This window comes from Carassius gibelio, chromosome A14 (genome assembly GCF_023724105.1).
Source record: "Carassius gibelio isolate Cgi1373 ecotype wild population from Czech Republic chromosome A14, carGib1.2-hapl.c, whole genome shotgun sequence".
Taxonomy (NCBI): Eukaryota; Metazoa; Chordata; class Actinopteri; order Cypriniformes; family Cyprinidae; genus Carassius; species Carassius gibelio.
This window is the reverse complement of record NC_068384.1, coordinates 12430404-12444987: the sequence shown is the minus strand read 5'-3', so window position 1 is coordinate 12444987 and position 14584 is coordinate 12430404. Positions and strand designations below refer to the sequence as shown.

At 39.3% G+C, this 14584-nt stretch overlaps 2 protein-coding genes across 3 annotated transcripts; one reads left to right on the top strand and one right to left on the bottom strand.

Moving 5' to 3' along the window:
- Positions 1-756: 756 nt before the first annotated feature.
- Positions 757-7858, bottom strand: LOC128027509 (BEN domain-containing protein 4). Of its 2 annotated transcripts, XM_052615191.1 has the most exons (6): positions 7035-7858; positions 4153-4713; positions 3307-3398; positions 2713-2953; positions 2296-2569; positions 757-2191 (listed from the first exon to the last, which is right to left on the bottom strand). In XM_052615191.1, the coding sequence occupies exons 1-5, from the start codon at positions 7495-7497 to the stop codon at positions 2328-2330; spliced, it is 1599 nt and encodes a 532-aa protein (XP_052471151.1). In that variant the 5' UTR covers positions 7498-7858; the 3' UTR covers positions 757-2191; positions 2296-2327. The 2 variants fall into 2 exon arrangements, with proteins under 2 accessions (XP_052471151.1, XP_052471150.1); XM_052615190.1 differs by having other exon boundaries at positions 757-2569.
- Positions 7859-9896: 2038 nt separating this feature from the next.
- LOC128027510 (protein shisa-3) lies at positions 9897-14426 on the top strand. Its single transcript, XM_052615192.1, has 2 exons — positions 9897-10645; positions 12611-14426. Exons 1-2 carry the CDS (start codon positions 10372-10374, stop codon positions 13186-13188), a joined length of 852 nt encoding a protein of 283 aa, XP_052471152.1. The 5' UTR covers positions 9897-10371; the 3' UTR covers positions 13189-14426.
- The last annotated feature ends 158 nt before the right edge of the window (positions 14427-14584 follow it).

Genomic DNA, 14584 nt, shown 5'->3' with positions numbered 1-14584 from the left:
TTGAAAGTGAACATAAGAGGCTGTGTGAATGATTCATTAAATCTCTCGTTTGTGCCACTGTTACCTGCAAAAAGAGTCACTGAGAGAATCACAATTGGATTTATTCTGTTATTAAACCTATTCAAAAGATTCAAGTCAAAGAATCAAAATCCCCATCACTTTATAATACAGTGATGATAGTTCTCTCTGTGTGTGTGTGTGTGTGTGTGAGAGAGAGAGGACATGGGGTGGAGTATGATGCTATCTCTCTACTTAACTGTCCCATGATGAAGATATGATTTTTTCCCAGCTAAAGTAAATCTGTTTCAGTCACATATATTATGCAATGTCTGGAAATGACTGTGCATTACATAACATACTAAGTTGAAGATATAACTTTACCTATTTAACAATGGATGGTCATTAAACCGCTTAAAAACATCAACAAAAAACTAAATTGGTTTGCTGGCCTTGGGTCTCTCAGCTCGGTCCATCTGGTGTGCTGGCTGAGTTTTAAAAGCGCTTTTAACTTTGAGCCCAATTTTGCATCATAAATAGGCTAACATGTTGCATCCGAATGATTTCATAAAGTGTACGCACACTCACCCCACAGACATCTGCAACAATTCACACTGGAGTGAATCTGACAGCCTTTGTTTGGTTTGGACTGGGTTCAAAAGGGAACGTTGCAATGGCTTTATTGTTGTCTAGTGCCATCTATTGTTCAACGTCTGCAATTAATAGAGTAGCTACTATTGACACACAACACAGATGGCATTGTCTGGATCAGTTATTTTGCTTCATTGTATTTTCTCTTTTTTTGTCCACAGTACACAAATGCATCTTCTGTTTGAAAAGAAAATATCATTAATAAGTAAGAGGGAAAACAGTCTCATCACTTTTGGTGGGGCTCACAGTGTTGACACGTTCTTCGAACAGACTAGAGGACTCACAATTTCCAATCACCATGGATTTATACAATCACAACACACTACATATCACAACAACAGAGGCTTTTGTATGTCTGGTAGTCAAAGGCAACAGCAACTTGGTAACTTATTTTGAAGTCTTTATACCACTCTGAAACAACTTTATCAGCTGTTTAATGTTTGGGAAGTGCTGACATTTAAACCTGAACATGAAGATGTGAACTTGGGCAAAACAGTAGCCTTTAGTAGCAGATGAAAGAGGCCACAGATCTTAAACTCCCTTAATGATCACAAGTTTTCACGCTATGTGAACAGGTCCAAATGTTAGGGATTCCCCACCATCAGACGTCTGATGAAGCGCCACGCAGAATAAATTCAAAATTAGTAGTTAAAGACATCTGACTGAATTCTACCAGACATTACAAAATGACCTCGATGTATAAACATTTTCACAGAGACTTTGTCTATAAGGCATTAAAGAAAGATGGTCCATTTTCAAACAGATTTTTCTTTCGTTTGAAAACCCAAACAGCCTGAGGCCACTAATGTAACAGAAACACTAAGAGATAACAACAGTCTGAAATTGGCAGTATTTGTAGTTCTAAGTGGTAGATGGTGTCTCTTTTTAAGGCATTTCATTTAGTCTTTTATGCAGTCACACAGAATATTATAATGTGGCAGAATAAATGAAGTCCGGCTGATCCTTTAAACATGATCTTTGTGGTGTTTTACAAACTAGAATCAAGAAGAAGCAACCCAAATTACAAACAACATTGCCTCCTTATTGGATCAGAGGAAAGATTAGGAAGCCACCCCAACACACTATATTACAGACTTACTGTATCTCCACAGTCACAGTCACGGACAGAACGTAGAGTTCAGTCATTTCATCCTGCAGCCACCGTATGAAACTGATTTTGCAAAATCACAGTTTTTATAAACGCCATAGATTATTCAACATCATATGATAAAATAGAGGGCAGAACTTTAAATCGAACCATATCAGAGAGAATAACAGAAAATCATATTAGCACCTCATTTGCAGGCTGTCTTTATGAACATCTGACCGATCCGACACAAGAAAAGGAAGCTCTCATTATTTACAGTGGAGTAACATGGATACATTCATGTTGCTATAGTGGATCACATTCGATGAAATGAAATGCAAAATGGAGCGTATAATCAATCTGATACTGTGTAGAACTGAACTCTGCTGCCTAGTGACCACTAACCGTTTAAGCTTGGAAGAATCCCACATAATTTAGTGGGTAGGTGTGAATGCCCTGGAATGGTTTGACAGGAAAGAATAAGGATTATATTCATACACAAACCACGTTATAAGTGCTGCAATTTCTGTATGAGCCGATCCGGAGGGCTCACTCCTCACCTTGATCCATGATCTGGACGGATTTTTCTTCTTTAGTCCCCCAAACCATTCTGCGAGCCCTTCAGATAGAGCTCGTCCTGAGAGAGCTGCCCGTCGTAGCTCTCCATGTATAAACTACCACTACTGCTGCTACCGCTGCCTCCGTTGCCCAGGAAAGTGCCTACAGCCCGGCCCTGCCGCGCGTGCCCTACTGCATCGCTGAAGACTTTGTTTATCTGCTCCTCCGAGGGCATCCACCAGTCAGGATTAGAAGCACAGTGCATCCGGATAAACTCTGTGAGGGGGAACGCCGCGGGACAGAGATGGATGAGGGAGATAGAATGTTTGAGTTGCTAAATTAAATTTGCATAATTATCGCACTGATAATCTGATTAAAAGTAGAGGATAAAATAAAATAGGAAAGTTTTAGCTCACTACCTCTGAGACAAGTGACCTTGACGGGGTTGAGAGGTCTTCTCTCCGGCCCCGGCTCCCCTGTGTGTACCGAACGTTTCCTCTTCCCCAGACCGCATGAGTATTTGAGCTCATCTGTGGTGAACACAAACCGGATAAGGTAACGCAGGAGCCGCCGGCCATCTTTTTTTGAGGAGTTGACTGCCTCGTCCCACTGCTTATTGGTGATGAAGAGAGGATAGTTCCCCAGAAGCTGTTTACTGCCCTATTTAGAAAAGACAGAGATTATGAGATTATAGAAATCTTTAATCCTGTCTTTAATCTTTAATGTGCTTTAATGCATCAACATTTAAACTGATGCTGCACTAAATACTGTACCAGAAAACAGGCAAATTGACTATACAGAACTGAAACTTGACTGGGGTGCTAAAAGATTCTGCTGCTTTTAGTTTTACGTAACAGTCCTTCAAAGTGATATTTTCATAACCTCAGATTAGAATTAAATTTGACTAAGAGTTTCAGTTCTTTTTCCACTGGTAATAGTTTCTTGTGTAACCCGCGTCTCTGTGGTTTTCACGACTATTTTAACATCACTGAATGGTCTTTTGTCAGGCTCACCTCGGTAAGCTGCTCTTCAGGCTGGGGCTGCACAAATTGGTTGTAGTGTTGAAGAACAGTCTTAAAAAAATCCAGAACATTCTGGCAAGGAGCTGTTAAAGACAAAACTTGTTAGCTGATTAACTTTCAGTTTTATTTAAACCAATCAAGCTGTTGTACATACACGAAACACAATGAACTGTTAAGAATGCACAGAGTATTTTTTACCAATTAAAGTTTTATATATTATGAATGTATACTACTCATTTTGATATTCTCTGTGGCCCAGAGCTATTTATGAATTGTTTCCTTTTTATAGTGGCAAATACAAGAGCAGCCAAATATCTTAATAACCCTTTTTAGACACTTTTAGTGGTGGAATATATTAATCATAGCTCATAAATACACGGTGAAAAGGGAATTTTCACAAAGGCATCAAAAACTGAATCTTTCAATAATAACTTCAATAATTTCCACTGCAAAAGTCAGACATGTGATCAGCTAAGGAAGGAAATACAATACTAATATTCGTCATAATTTCTCTGCTTTCAAACATTACACTACAGACCTTTATTTTGGTTGCAAACAGCAGGTAGACTTTAGAATTTCTCTTTTGTTGACAACAGATTTAAATGATTCTCTTGACAATGTGTATTGAGAATCTACTGTCTCCAGCAAGTTCAATAAATATTTAGTGAACAGAATGAACCCCTTTTAATTACACTGTGCACCTTTATAAGCTTAGAATAGTAATAATGATTTTGTGATTTTTTTTTTTTTTATAAATTTGAAATCATACAGTGGATTGTGTGTCTAATATTAAGAGAAAAATGAAACCAAATCATCCCATTTCATCACGTTTAATACCTGGTATATTGTCCAGTTTTTGTCTCAGTTCTTCATTTTCCTGCTGTAAACTAAGAACTTCCTGTTCCAGCTCCACGCAGCGTGGACAACAGCCTTCCTCCTCATCTTCCTCAGGCAGTGTGGAAGAGGGGTGTCCATATGACTCAGAAGGTGCTGGAGAAGCCCAGCCCCCTAAGTTCTGCCTCGGGGACCCTGATGCTGCTGGTTCAGCCTCTACCGGGCGACTCCGTTCACTGTCTGACGACTGGGGTCCAGAGAGCAGGTAGTTCTGAAGCGACTCTGTGAAGATCTGGAGGAAAGCGGAAGTCTGCTGCTGGTTCCAGTGGTTGCCCCGTTGGGTTTCCTCACCTGTTTTCTCCAGGGATGAGTCCTCTGATCTGGGCTCAGAACTGAGCCTCTCTCCTGGAGAAAGGCAGCTGTTCTCCTGTTTTATTAGAGAGGAGATGGAAGAGGATGCAGGGACGAGGGAAGGCTGGGGCTCAAGGAGCCGTCCGTTGCTGTTAAGGAGGCTGAGTACCCGACTGCACTGCTGGGCAAAAGCATCCAATATGAGCCGGTTTTCTGAAGGGAAATAAGTACACAAGTATTGCAGCATCAGATTCCTTTGTTAAATTTTTTGTATTCAAAGAAACTGAAATTTGAAATGAAACTAATTTTACTAATGTATTTTAAAACCTGCACGACATCTGTTGAAGTCAAAAAGATATTTACAGTAGAACTTTTCTATATTACCACAGGTATCAAGCAATCTTCAAGGCAATTTTTCAAATTAGATTTTTTACAATGCTTTTTCAGTGCTATTTTACACTTTTTGTAACTTGGATATTCTGATAAATATCTCCTTTGGTGCTCTAGAGAACAAAGAATATAATATTAATATAATATCTTAATATTTATGAGTAGTGTTAGCCTTTTTTAAATATACTGTTTAAATAAAACAATCTGATAACTGCTAAAAAAAACATTTAATTTCTTATGTCAATTTAGCCTTATTTGACAATAGCATTGCTTTCGACCTTTATGAGTTCTATTTTTGCTTTTTCGTTATGTCCTTCATGTCCTCCGTTTGCACTTTCCATTATTTTTTATCTTTGAAATCTGCATGCCTACAGATTTAGGAGAACGAGATAAGGGTGCTGTGAATCTGTATGCACACACATATACGCATGGTGTCACTGTTCTAATAAACACTATTCATATCTTCCAAATCCTCTAAATATGATGAGAAGAAGCAGAGAGATTAATAAAAGGAAAATGCTGACCAACCGACCGCATACAATTACTCTGTCTCCCCACAGCCTTCTGGCCGCGCCCAGATGCAGAATCTTAAGAGGATGATTATGAATTTGCCACCCTCACACAAAGACACAGGGCAGACAATTATCAGCTCAGGCAGTCGCTGTGACACCCGTATGACTGACGGGAAGCGAGCCTCTGCCGTCGCCTGGATGTGTCTATCAGGCTTAAGCAGATGTGGCCATTTATTAACATGCGCAGCATCTCTGTTTACCCCCAGCAAGATGGATTTGATATCATTCTCCTCTATCTTACCCTCTCCATCCTCCTTTGCTGCTGTCATTCTCCCTCTTTCCTATCACTTCCCCTCTCTCCTTCTCTCCCTCCCTCTTTTTCTCCCTCCTTTATGCCACGCAGAGTGAGCCTCATGAAATTTCATTAAACACAATGTGCTGCAGAGCCAAATTTATGAGCCACATTTGTTTTAATCACAATCCTTTTCGAGGAGCTTTTAAATGCAATTTGGATTATTGCACTGATCTCAGAACTGTGTCCTTGGGTGTCTATACGTCTCCTTTCCCCAGGGCTAGAAAGATGAAACCATTAGTATTGTCTGATTGGCCGAAAAATCCCCCATGCATTCTTTTGCAGTGGATATTCCATAACAATAAAGCCAAAAGGGCTTGGTATGAAATTAGAATGCACTGTTTACAAGCAGGCACTGTGAACTCTGATCTTCACTGAAATCATCTACTGTGTCTCCAACAAGTGCAATTAATATTTAGTGAGCAGCCTGAAGCCCAGTTGATGACGCCCAGGTGTATTTCAAAATGGAATCTGCATTTTAAACGCTAAATAAAAAAAGAAAAAGGTTGATCTTAAACCTTCCCATATCTAATCTAATAACTCACATGGAGAAAAACAGATCAGCTGAATGTTTGTACAGACACTGAGGCACCCTGTTGTATGATAATGACACAACTTCTCAATCGGTGAAGGCCTGAGTCTCTGCTGAATGAAAACTCTTGCAACAAGCACATGAGAGACAATTACTGAAGTTGACAGGTTTAGGTAAATCAGAGAGCTGCAGAGAAAAACAAGATGCTTTTCACCAATTCCTGCTGGGAGCATCTGAATGCAGTGTGTAAAAAAATCTGACATTGCTAGATGAGACTTTCATTTTACTATAGAAAATCTCTGTGATCATGAGATCAGTGTTCACATTTCATGGTAAAACTTTGTTACAGTTACTCAACATATTTCTCTCTCTTTTTTTGGCAATATGAGAGATTTGAGAGCATTTTAGAATTGACCTATAACAGATACAGAATATTTTATTATAAGAGTATTATTAATTTATTAAGTCGCTGTTGTTGTTTTTTTTTCCTGCCATTATTTTCGGGTAAAAACAAATGTGAAATTAGGCATGTTGCACCATTGGGCGTGGGTCCCAAATAGTGTCTTTAAAAATAATTGCAATGTTCGTTGCTAAAAATAATTGCAATGTTAGTTGCAAAAAACAAAAACAAAAACAAAACAATAACAAAAAAAAAAAAAAAAAAAAAAACACTCCAAAAGTTAGACACTTCAAGTCTTCAGCTTCGTAGTACCGGATAAAAGTTTCTGAGGCAAACCTGTTCACTTACCTGAGCTTATTCCATAGGAGCAGTCTGGAGCCTGGTGGCTGAGCTCGGCGCGCCCCGCCGGGTATCTCCCGGGCTCCTGGCCGGAGACCCTCCTCTGGCTGCCAAATGATGCTGTCGCCGTGGCGCTCCCCGCTGATGCCGCGCTGGATGTCGCGACTCTGCTGCTGGGCCTGATTTCGCAGGGGAGACGGTGCTGCTGACTGCTGCTGATGGAGAGGGACGCTGGCGGAAGCGACACGCGCTGTGAATACTGCTGCTGCTGCTGATGATGATGACTGAGATGATGAGGATGGTCTCCGAGCTGCGGGATGTCCACCATTGTGGGTCTGTCATATCTCGCTTTGGCCGCCGCGCGCTTGCTCGGGAAGGTCTTGAGGGAGCTGTACGGACTCCGCTGCTGCTGCTGCCTGCAGATTTTGGGCGCAGAGAGACCTTCGTCTGCCGGTAGCATCTCCTCCTCCATCTCCCTCGCACTTGAGTGTCGTTCTGTCCCGGTCTGGTTAAATCAGTTATCCCAGTGTCTCGCCGCCTTGCTCTGTGTCTCAAACACTACTAACTCTGTCTGAGATACTCAGAGGGTGGGTGACTTTACTGACAAGTCATTGCTCCAATCCCCTGGCGGTAACAGCACGCGCTGGCTTTCATTTTACCAACAGGGGAATACCGGTGTTCTGACAAATAATGCTATCTATAAGATTATGCTGCCAACACTTTTAATCCTGCTGTAAGGGTATAGGTGTACATGCTAATAAAGCCTCAAGCCTTATTTATATCACACTGGAAGCAAAATCTGATAGGAAGCGCAAATCTTGAGAACACCGGCGGCACTCGCCACTCGGTGTGTGTGTGTGTGTGTGTGTGTGTGTGTGGCTTGGGCTCCCATCAGTGGGAGTGTCAGATCATATGAGAGGTGCAAGATGATATAAAGAGGTGTGTTAGCCATGTTGTCTATTATGGGGTTATTGTTTGTTTGTTAGTCTGTTTGTTATTTTTAGTCTGAACTGATTGAAAAAAAAAAAAAAAAAAAAAAAAGACCTTTAGGAGTTGTCAGTGCCAGTTTGAAATACAAATAGCCTAGATGCAAATATTATAAGCTAGATACTTAAAGGGATAGTTCAACCAAAAACGAAAATGTTGTTATCATTTATTCATCATCATTTCATTCCAAACCTGTATAACTTTCTTCTGCAGAACACAAAATAGGATATTTTAAAGAACACTGGAGCCAGCTGACTTCAACAGAATGGACAAAAACATCCCACTGAGACAATTCTCAGAATATCTCATGTTCCACAGAAGAAACCAAGTCAAATAGTTTTGATAGGAAATGAGGATGAGTAAATGATGACAGCATTTAATATTAATACAACTTTTAATTTGATATTTAATATTACATTCAATTTAGACAAATAAAAGACAGAAAATATTAAATTATATTGTGCAGATAAATAAATAAATACATGGAGTTCCTGTCTTCTGTCTCACTGGATGAATGAGTTTTAAAACTGTTTTCCTAGGCTGCATGAATGGAAACGAATTTTGGGATATTTATACAAAGTTAATTCTCAGATCTGACTGAGAATCTTTCTAGCCGTGCGATATTGTACCAGTATCAGCATAGGAACCGTTTCACAGTTTGGATCACTCAGCTTGCAACATTTTCTTATAGCAGGCATCAATGGCAAAGTAGTTTGAGGAGTTTTTGAGGTGAGAATAGTTGTTTAAACTTCAAATATGTTTTATCTTTAAGGATTTATTTCAAAATGTGCTTCTGTTTTCAGCAATGTGAGCTTCAGTCCTCCTCACCTCACCTCCCCACTGGCTCTGATGTCCCTATAGTGGTCAAACATGAGATATAATTGGTTTTGGGTTTATCAAATGGTCTTATATCATATCTAATTAAAATATTAATATTTGTATATTAATATTGGATAAACATTAAAGACAAACAGCAGCTATTACATTAGTCTGTGGTCACTTTAAGACATAATGCACAAATCCAATATAATGATACACATCTAAATTCTTTTCTCAGTTATTCATATTCACCTGAGACATAGCCGACTGTTTTTGAGGGTACTTGCCAAAACGGGTATTTTAACATAATTTTTTATGTATTTGTTATACAGCCTCGTGCCTATGGCTGTATAACACTCCTCGTGTGATATTGCTCATATATACAAAATTTGCTCTCTTTTTGTCTAAAATGTAAGTCATATGTTAATTACTTTTAGTTTTTTCATATAGAGCTTAAGTGCTGAGTATTAACATTATGTAATTACATCCAGTGAATGACAGCAGTGTTGAAAAGGGGAAACATTATAAATAATAATAATACTGTTAACACCGTCAACAGAATAATATATGCATCTGCTGTGGAAGAACCCTGACTAATTATTTATAAAGAAATCAGTAATAAGAGTAAGCGTCCTTCAGACCAGTGTTGTACCAGCAACAACGGCCAGAAGAGGGCGACAACATGACACTAATTTAAAGGCAAACCCTTCTCACCCCAAACGACTGAATGAATACGCCAATAATTTTGTGTATCTAAATTAATTAATTAATTAACTGACCAGATGCAATGAAGTTAATCAATTTAATTTTAAAGACTCCATGTTATGTATATATGCAACTTAAGTAAACTAGAAGGATAAAGGCAATAAATAAAAATAATGAAACAGATTTTTCTATTGAAGTTGTTGGAAACGCCAAGTGATTGTACATCTTCCGTTCCCTGGGCAACATGCGCAGATACCAGCTACATGAATGCGCACGTCAGACCAGCGAACGGCGTGCGCGTCACTGAAACGGAGCGGGTGCGAGTCTATAACAAACTAAATACAGCAGCACATTTGAAAAGTGTCTTCAGAGCAGACGCACGGCTCTCTGTGCAGCCAGAACCTCTTGGGGGAGAAGTGCAAGATAGCAAAGTGTTTTTACCAGTCTTTTGAAAAACAATAAATAAAAAAATAAAACCACAAAAGGCATAGGTGATAGTTTTATTATTTTACATTCACATGTATATTAAAGCATTCGACGAGGAGTTTACAAATAGACGTAAACAGTGGGAGCGGATGAAATGCGGACAAAATCATGGAATTTCTGGAAGTGAAGTTTTAAAACAAACCAAGACCGGCGCAGGGTGACTCTTCGTTTTGGATTTGGACAACAATCACTGGATTTAACTCCAGTGACATTTAGATCTTATGAGCTAATGGAGTATTTTCCTTATTCGTTTCAAGTTCGTTTACAGCTCGCTTAACCAAAAAACGACCAGTTTATCGGGCGCGCGCTGCTTGAGAGGAACTGGCGAATTAAAGCGCATCTTGGCGGTATGGTGCGCCTGCTCAATTGCCTGGTCTTGGGGTATTTGACATGGAATCTGGGAATATCTGATGCCCGAGGAGAGTACTGTCACGGCTGGTTAGACAGCAGCGGGAATTACCATGAGGGCTTTCAGTGTCCAGAGGGCGTTGACACGGCGGACGCGACGGTGTGCTGCGGGAGCTGCTCGCTGCGCTACTGCTGCGCGGCCCCGGATGCGCGCCTCGATCAGGGGACCTGCACCAACGACAGAGAAGTGGACAACAACACGCAATATGCTGCCCGTAAGACACAGAATAAAAATAAAAAAAACCTCATATGTGATTCAGATAACTGACCAAATATGCTATAAAATTTCTATTCTAGAAAAAGATTTTAACTGCAAAGTTAAGTGGTTTTATTCCTTATTATTAACTAAAACCAAGTACTAGATATAACAAAGTATGAATTAAATCGTATAAATTTTATTATAAGCAGTAGGCTAAATAAACTACCATATCTGGTTGAATTACTCATAATAGCCTAGTTTTCTTGCTGCCAGCAAAATTATCATATTACAGAATGTCATCAACAGGATTAAGTGATATTTTAGGTCTTGGGAAATAAGTGTATTACCCAAATGTTTTACTCTGATAAAATACAAACAGCAATAGAGATTTCAGGCACCTGTTATAATGTCTGACAGAGCAGGGGTTAACCTGACACACCTGCACAGGCACTGGAGAAAATTAACTCATCATTGGAACTTAAGACAGTTTTTCATTTCTACAAGTTGCCAGGTTTACTTGATTCCTTCATCAGAAATTAAGTGCAATCAGTCTCATACCATTTAATCTTAATAAAGTCAATCTCAACAGTGTCATTTAATCTTAAAAGAGTAGACTGTTCACAAACATATGTGACCATGGACCACAAAACCAGTCTTAAGTGCAAATTTTTCAAAATTGAGATTTATTCATGATCTGAAATCTGAATAAATAGCTTTCCATTAATTTATGGTTTATTAGGATCTAACCATATTTGGCCGAGATACAACCATTTGAAAATCTGGAATCTGAGGGTGCAAAAAAAAATCAAAATCAAATCGCCTTTGAGTTTGTCCAAATGAATTCTTAGTAATGCATATTACCAATCAAAAAATAAGTTATGTATTTACTGTTAAAAAATGTACAAAATATCTTAATGGAATGTGATCTTTACTTAATATCCTAATGATTTTTGGCATAAAAGTAAAATGTATTAACTTTGAACCATACAATGTTTTTTTGCCTATTGCTAAAAATTCCAGCAACTTAAGACTGGTTTTGTGCTCCAGGGTCACGTATAAGAGCAGATAATGTTATAAAAGGAAAACCTGAGGATGCCAAAAAGCAAATGTACAGTAGGTCACTACTATATGTCAAGCACAACCAAAATATTCTTAAATCAGTATTTTATATATATATATATATATATATATATATATATATATATATATATATATATATATATATATATATATATATACATACACATATTTATAAAGGCTACATTAATGGTTTAGATAACCTGTCAACCCTAATCTGTTTTACCTGATTATTATTCCTAATTCAACTTAATATACTGATCTCAGCTATAAAAGAATATGTCCTTCAGTTTCTTTGACTTAATATAATCAATAAGTTTACACTGGATTCAAAACACATTTAGGTGCGTTTTACAGCCATAGCCTCAAGCAAACAGGGAATATGTGCTTTAAATATGTATAAAAAAAAAAAACCTCTTGCCATTTTAGATATTGAAAAGATATTATTTTGAATAAATTACAATGCAAAATAAGTAGTTGAGGTATAGATAAGAAAACGGGTACAATATTTAGTAATTGTCATTTGTGATTTTTGTATATTCCCTATGAAATATCCTTTTAACAAGCAATTACTGAAATATTAAACAACTCACATTTGAGAAGCAAAAATTTACAAGACTAAATATTAACAACATTATTGTCATGAAATACTTAAAGCTAGTAGTACACTTAAAAATAAAGATTCTTTCATGAAGAACCACAGAAGATAGTTGATGAACCTTTCCATTACACAAAAGGGTCTTTAGTGAATACAGGATCTTCAGATTTCTTCACACTAAGACATTTTTTTTAGAATTGTTCAATAAAGATTCTTTGGAGAACCAAGATTGATTCTTCTATGGCATCACTGTGAAAACCACATTTTGGTCTCTCTAACCAGCCGTGCCGTTTCTCTCGTTCACAGAGCCCATCTATGTGCCCTTCCTGATGGTGGGCTCCATCTTCGTGGCGTTTGTAGTGGTGGGTTCTCTGGTGGCCGTGTACTGCTGCACCTGCCTGCGACCCAAGCAGCCCACACAGCAGCCCATCCGCTTCTCACTGCGCAGTCAGGGCGAAACCATCCCCATGATCCTCACCACAGCCCCTCCCAGCCTCCGCACACCATCACGACAGTCCAGCACGGCCACCACCAGCTCCAGCTCAGTGGGAGGAGGCAGCTCCGTCCGGCGCTTCTCCCTGGGCCGGGGTGACGGACTGGGACAGAGCTCGCAACAGCAGCTCCTGATGGTCTCGTCTTCCACGGCCTCCACTCCTGTGCACATGGCCCCGGCGCAGCCTCTGTTGGCTCCACCGCCCTACACCTCCCAGCAGGGACTGCAGGGCAGTAACTCTCTCCAGCACACGCACGCTCACAGCCAGTTACAGCTGCACCACCAGACCCTGCAAAGCTCCAGCTTCTTTCTACCACAACAGTTCTTCTTTCCCCTGCCGCAGGACCCGTTCTCCACAAACAAGGGCTTTGCTGAATTCAGCGAGTGCTGACCGGAGGTTCCCGGCTCCTGCTCAAAAGGAAACGGACACCAAAGAATCTGTCACTCACAATGCAGTTGTTGTAGACTCATATTACAGGGCCTTCTGTTCACTGTTCAAGGAAATAGGCACTGATGTGTCTTTCAGCTAGCTCAATTGCCACTCTGAGAACGCAGCTGGAATTTAAGAGCCACGTGGGCCACTAAAGCTGGTGAGATGGTGAACTATCAATCTGACAGACACTCAAGTGCTGGATACAACATGCCAGAACATGGACGCCTGTTTCAAAGCAACTCATCAAATCACTTTAAATCTGCTTATTTGATGAAAGATGTCTATATATATATATATATATTTTAAAGAACTCCAGCTGAGTCAGGTGCGACTTATTTATCCAAATGTATTTGACATGAACCGAGAGAAATGAACCAAGAGAAATGAACCAATAGAAAACATTACCGTCTCCAGCCGCGAGAGGGCGCTCTATGCTACTCAGTGCTGCTGTAGTCTACACTGAAGCGCCCTCTCGTGGCTGTAGACGGTAATGTTTTCTCTTGGTTCTTGGGTCTAAATAAATGCGATTTATAGTCCAGTGCGATTTATATGTTTTTTTTCCTCATCATGACGTATTTTTGGACTGATGCGATTTATACTCAGGTGCGACTTATAGTACGAAAAATACGGTAATTTTATATGTATTCTGTATAGGCATTACAAAAGGACGACAGAATCTCATGACAATCTCAATCCCATTTTAGGGGTCCTGCACACAAATGGTGCATTGTGTGAATGCGAGTTTTCTATAAATTATCGTTATTTTCCCAAAGGGTCAGATTAAAGGTTTAGTTGCCAGATTGAGACAAAAAAAAAAATGTTAATAATGTTTAAAACAGGCATTCATCATGCATTATTCTTGCTCATAATACATATAGTATCGGTCACACAAGGAACAGGTTAACATCACATGAATGTACAGCTACCCTTGGGAAAACCTCTGCTTCTAATGTTTGGAGAACATTCATTTTTCAATTTTGTATAATTTGTAGCAATCTGAAAGCCATTATTGGCTCCGTTTCAGATTACATTGGCTACACAGTTTTGTTATATTTGATGTGAGACGTTTTGTAAATGTTCAGGTGTATCTAAATGTACGGAGCAGCTGGAAGCATGTGGCGAGACAGCCTTCATATAAGTATTACACTCTCTAACCAACAGTGTTTTGGAGCTAAATTAAACTCTTTTATCTTCCACCTGTGGTTAGTTGGTCTCATCTCTCTGAAACAACAGGAATACATTAGACATAAGAATGAAAGAACATTCAAGAAACTGTATAACATCACTAACGTAAAAGGTTCCATTTTAGAACAGGCTGAGAATACATGAGGTTCCAGTGTCCTGTTACCCAAGA

Excerpts from the sequence above, each read along its gene's own strand:
- LOC128027510 (XM_052615192.1), top strand. The coding sequence starts at position 10,372 with ATGGTGCGCCTGCTCAATTGCCTGGTCTTGGGGTATTTGACATGGAAT. Across the intron at positions 10,646-12,610 it reads CAACACGCAATATGCTGCCC|AGCCCATCTATGTGCCCTTC; the intron begins GTAAGACACAGA and ends TCTCGTTCACAG.
- LOC128027509 (XM_052615190.1), bottom strand. The coding sequence starts at position 7,497 with ATGGAGGAGGAGATGCTACCGGCAGACGAAGGTCTCTCTGCGCCCAAA. Across the intron at positions 3,399-4,152 it reads AAAACTGGACAATATACCAG|CTCCTTGCCAGAATGTTCTG; the intron begins GTATTAAACGTG and ends TGTCTTTAACAG. Across the intron at positions 2,570-2,712 it reads CAAGGTCACTTGTCTCAGAG|AGTTTATCCGGATGCACTGT; the intron begins GTAGTGAGCTAA and ends TCCCCCTCACAG.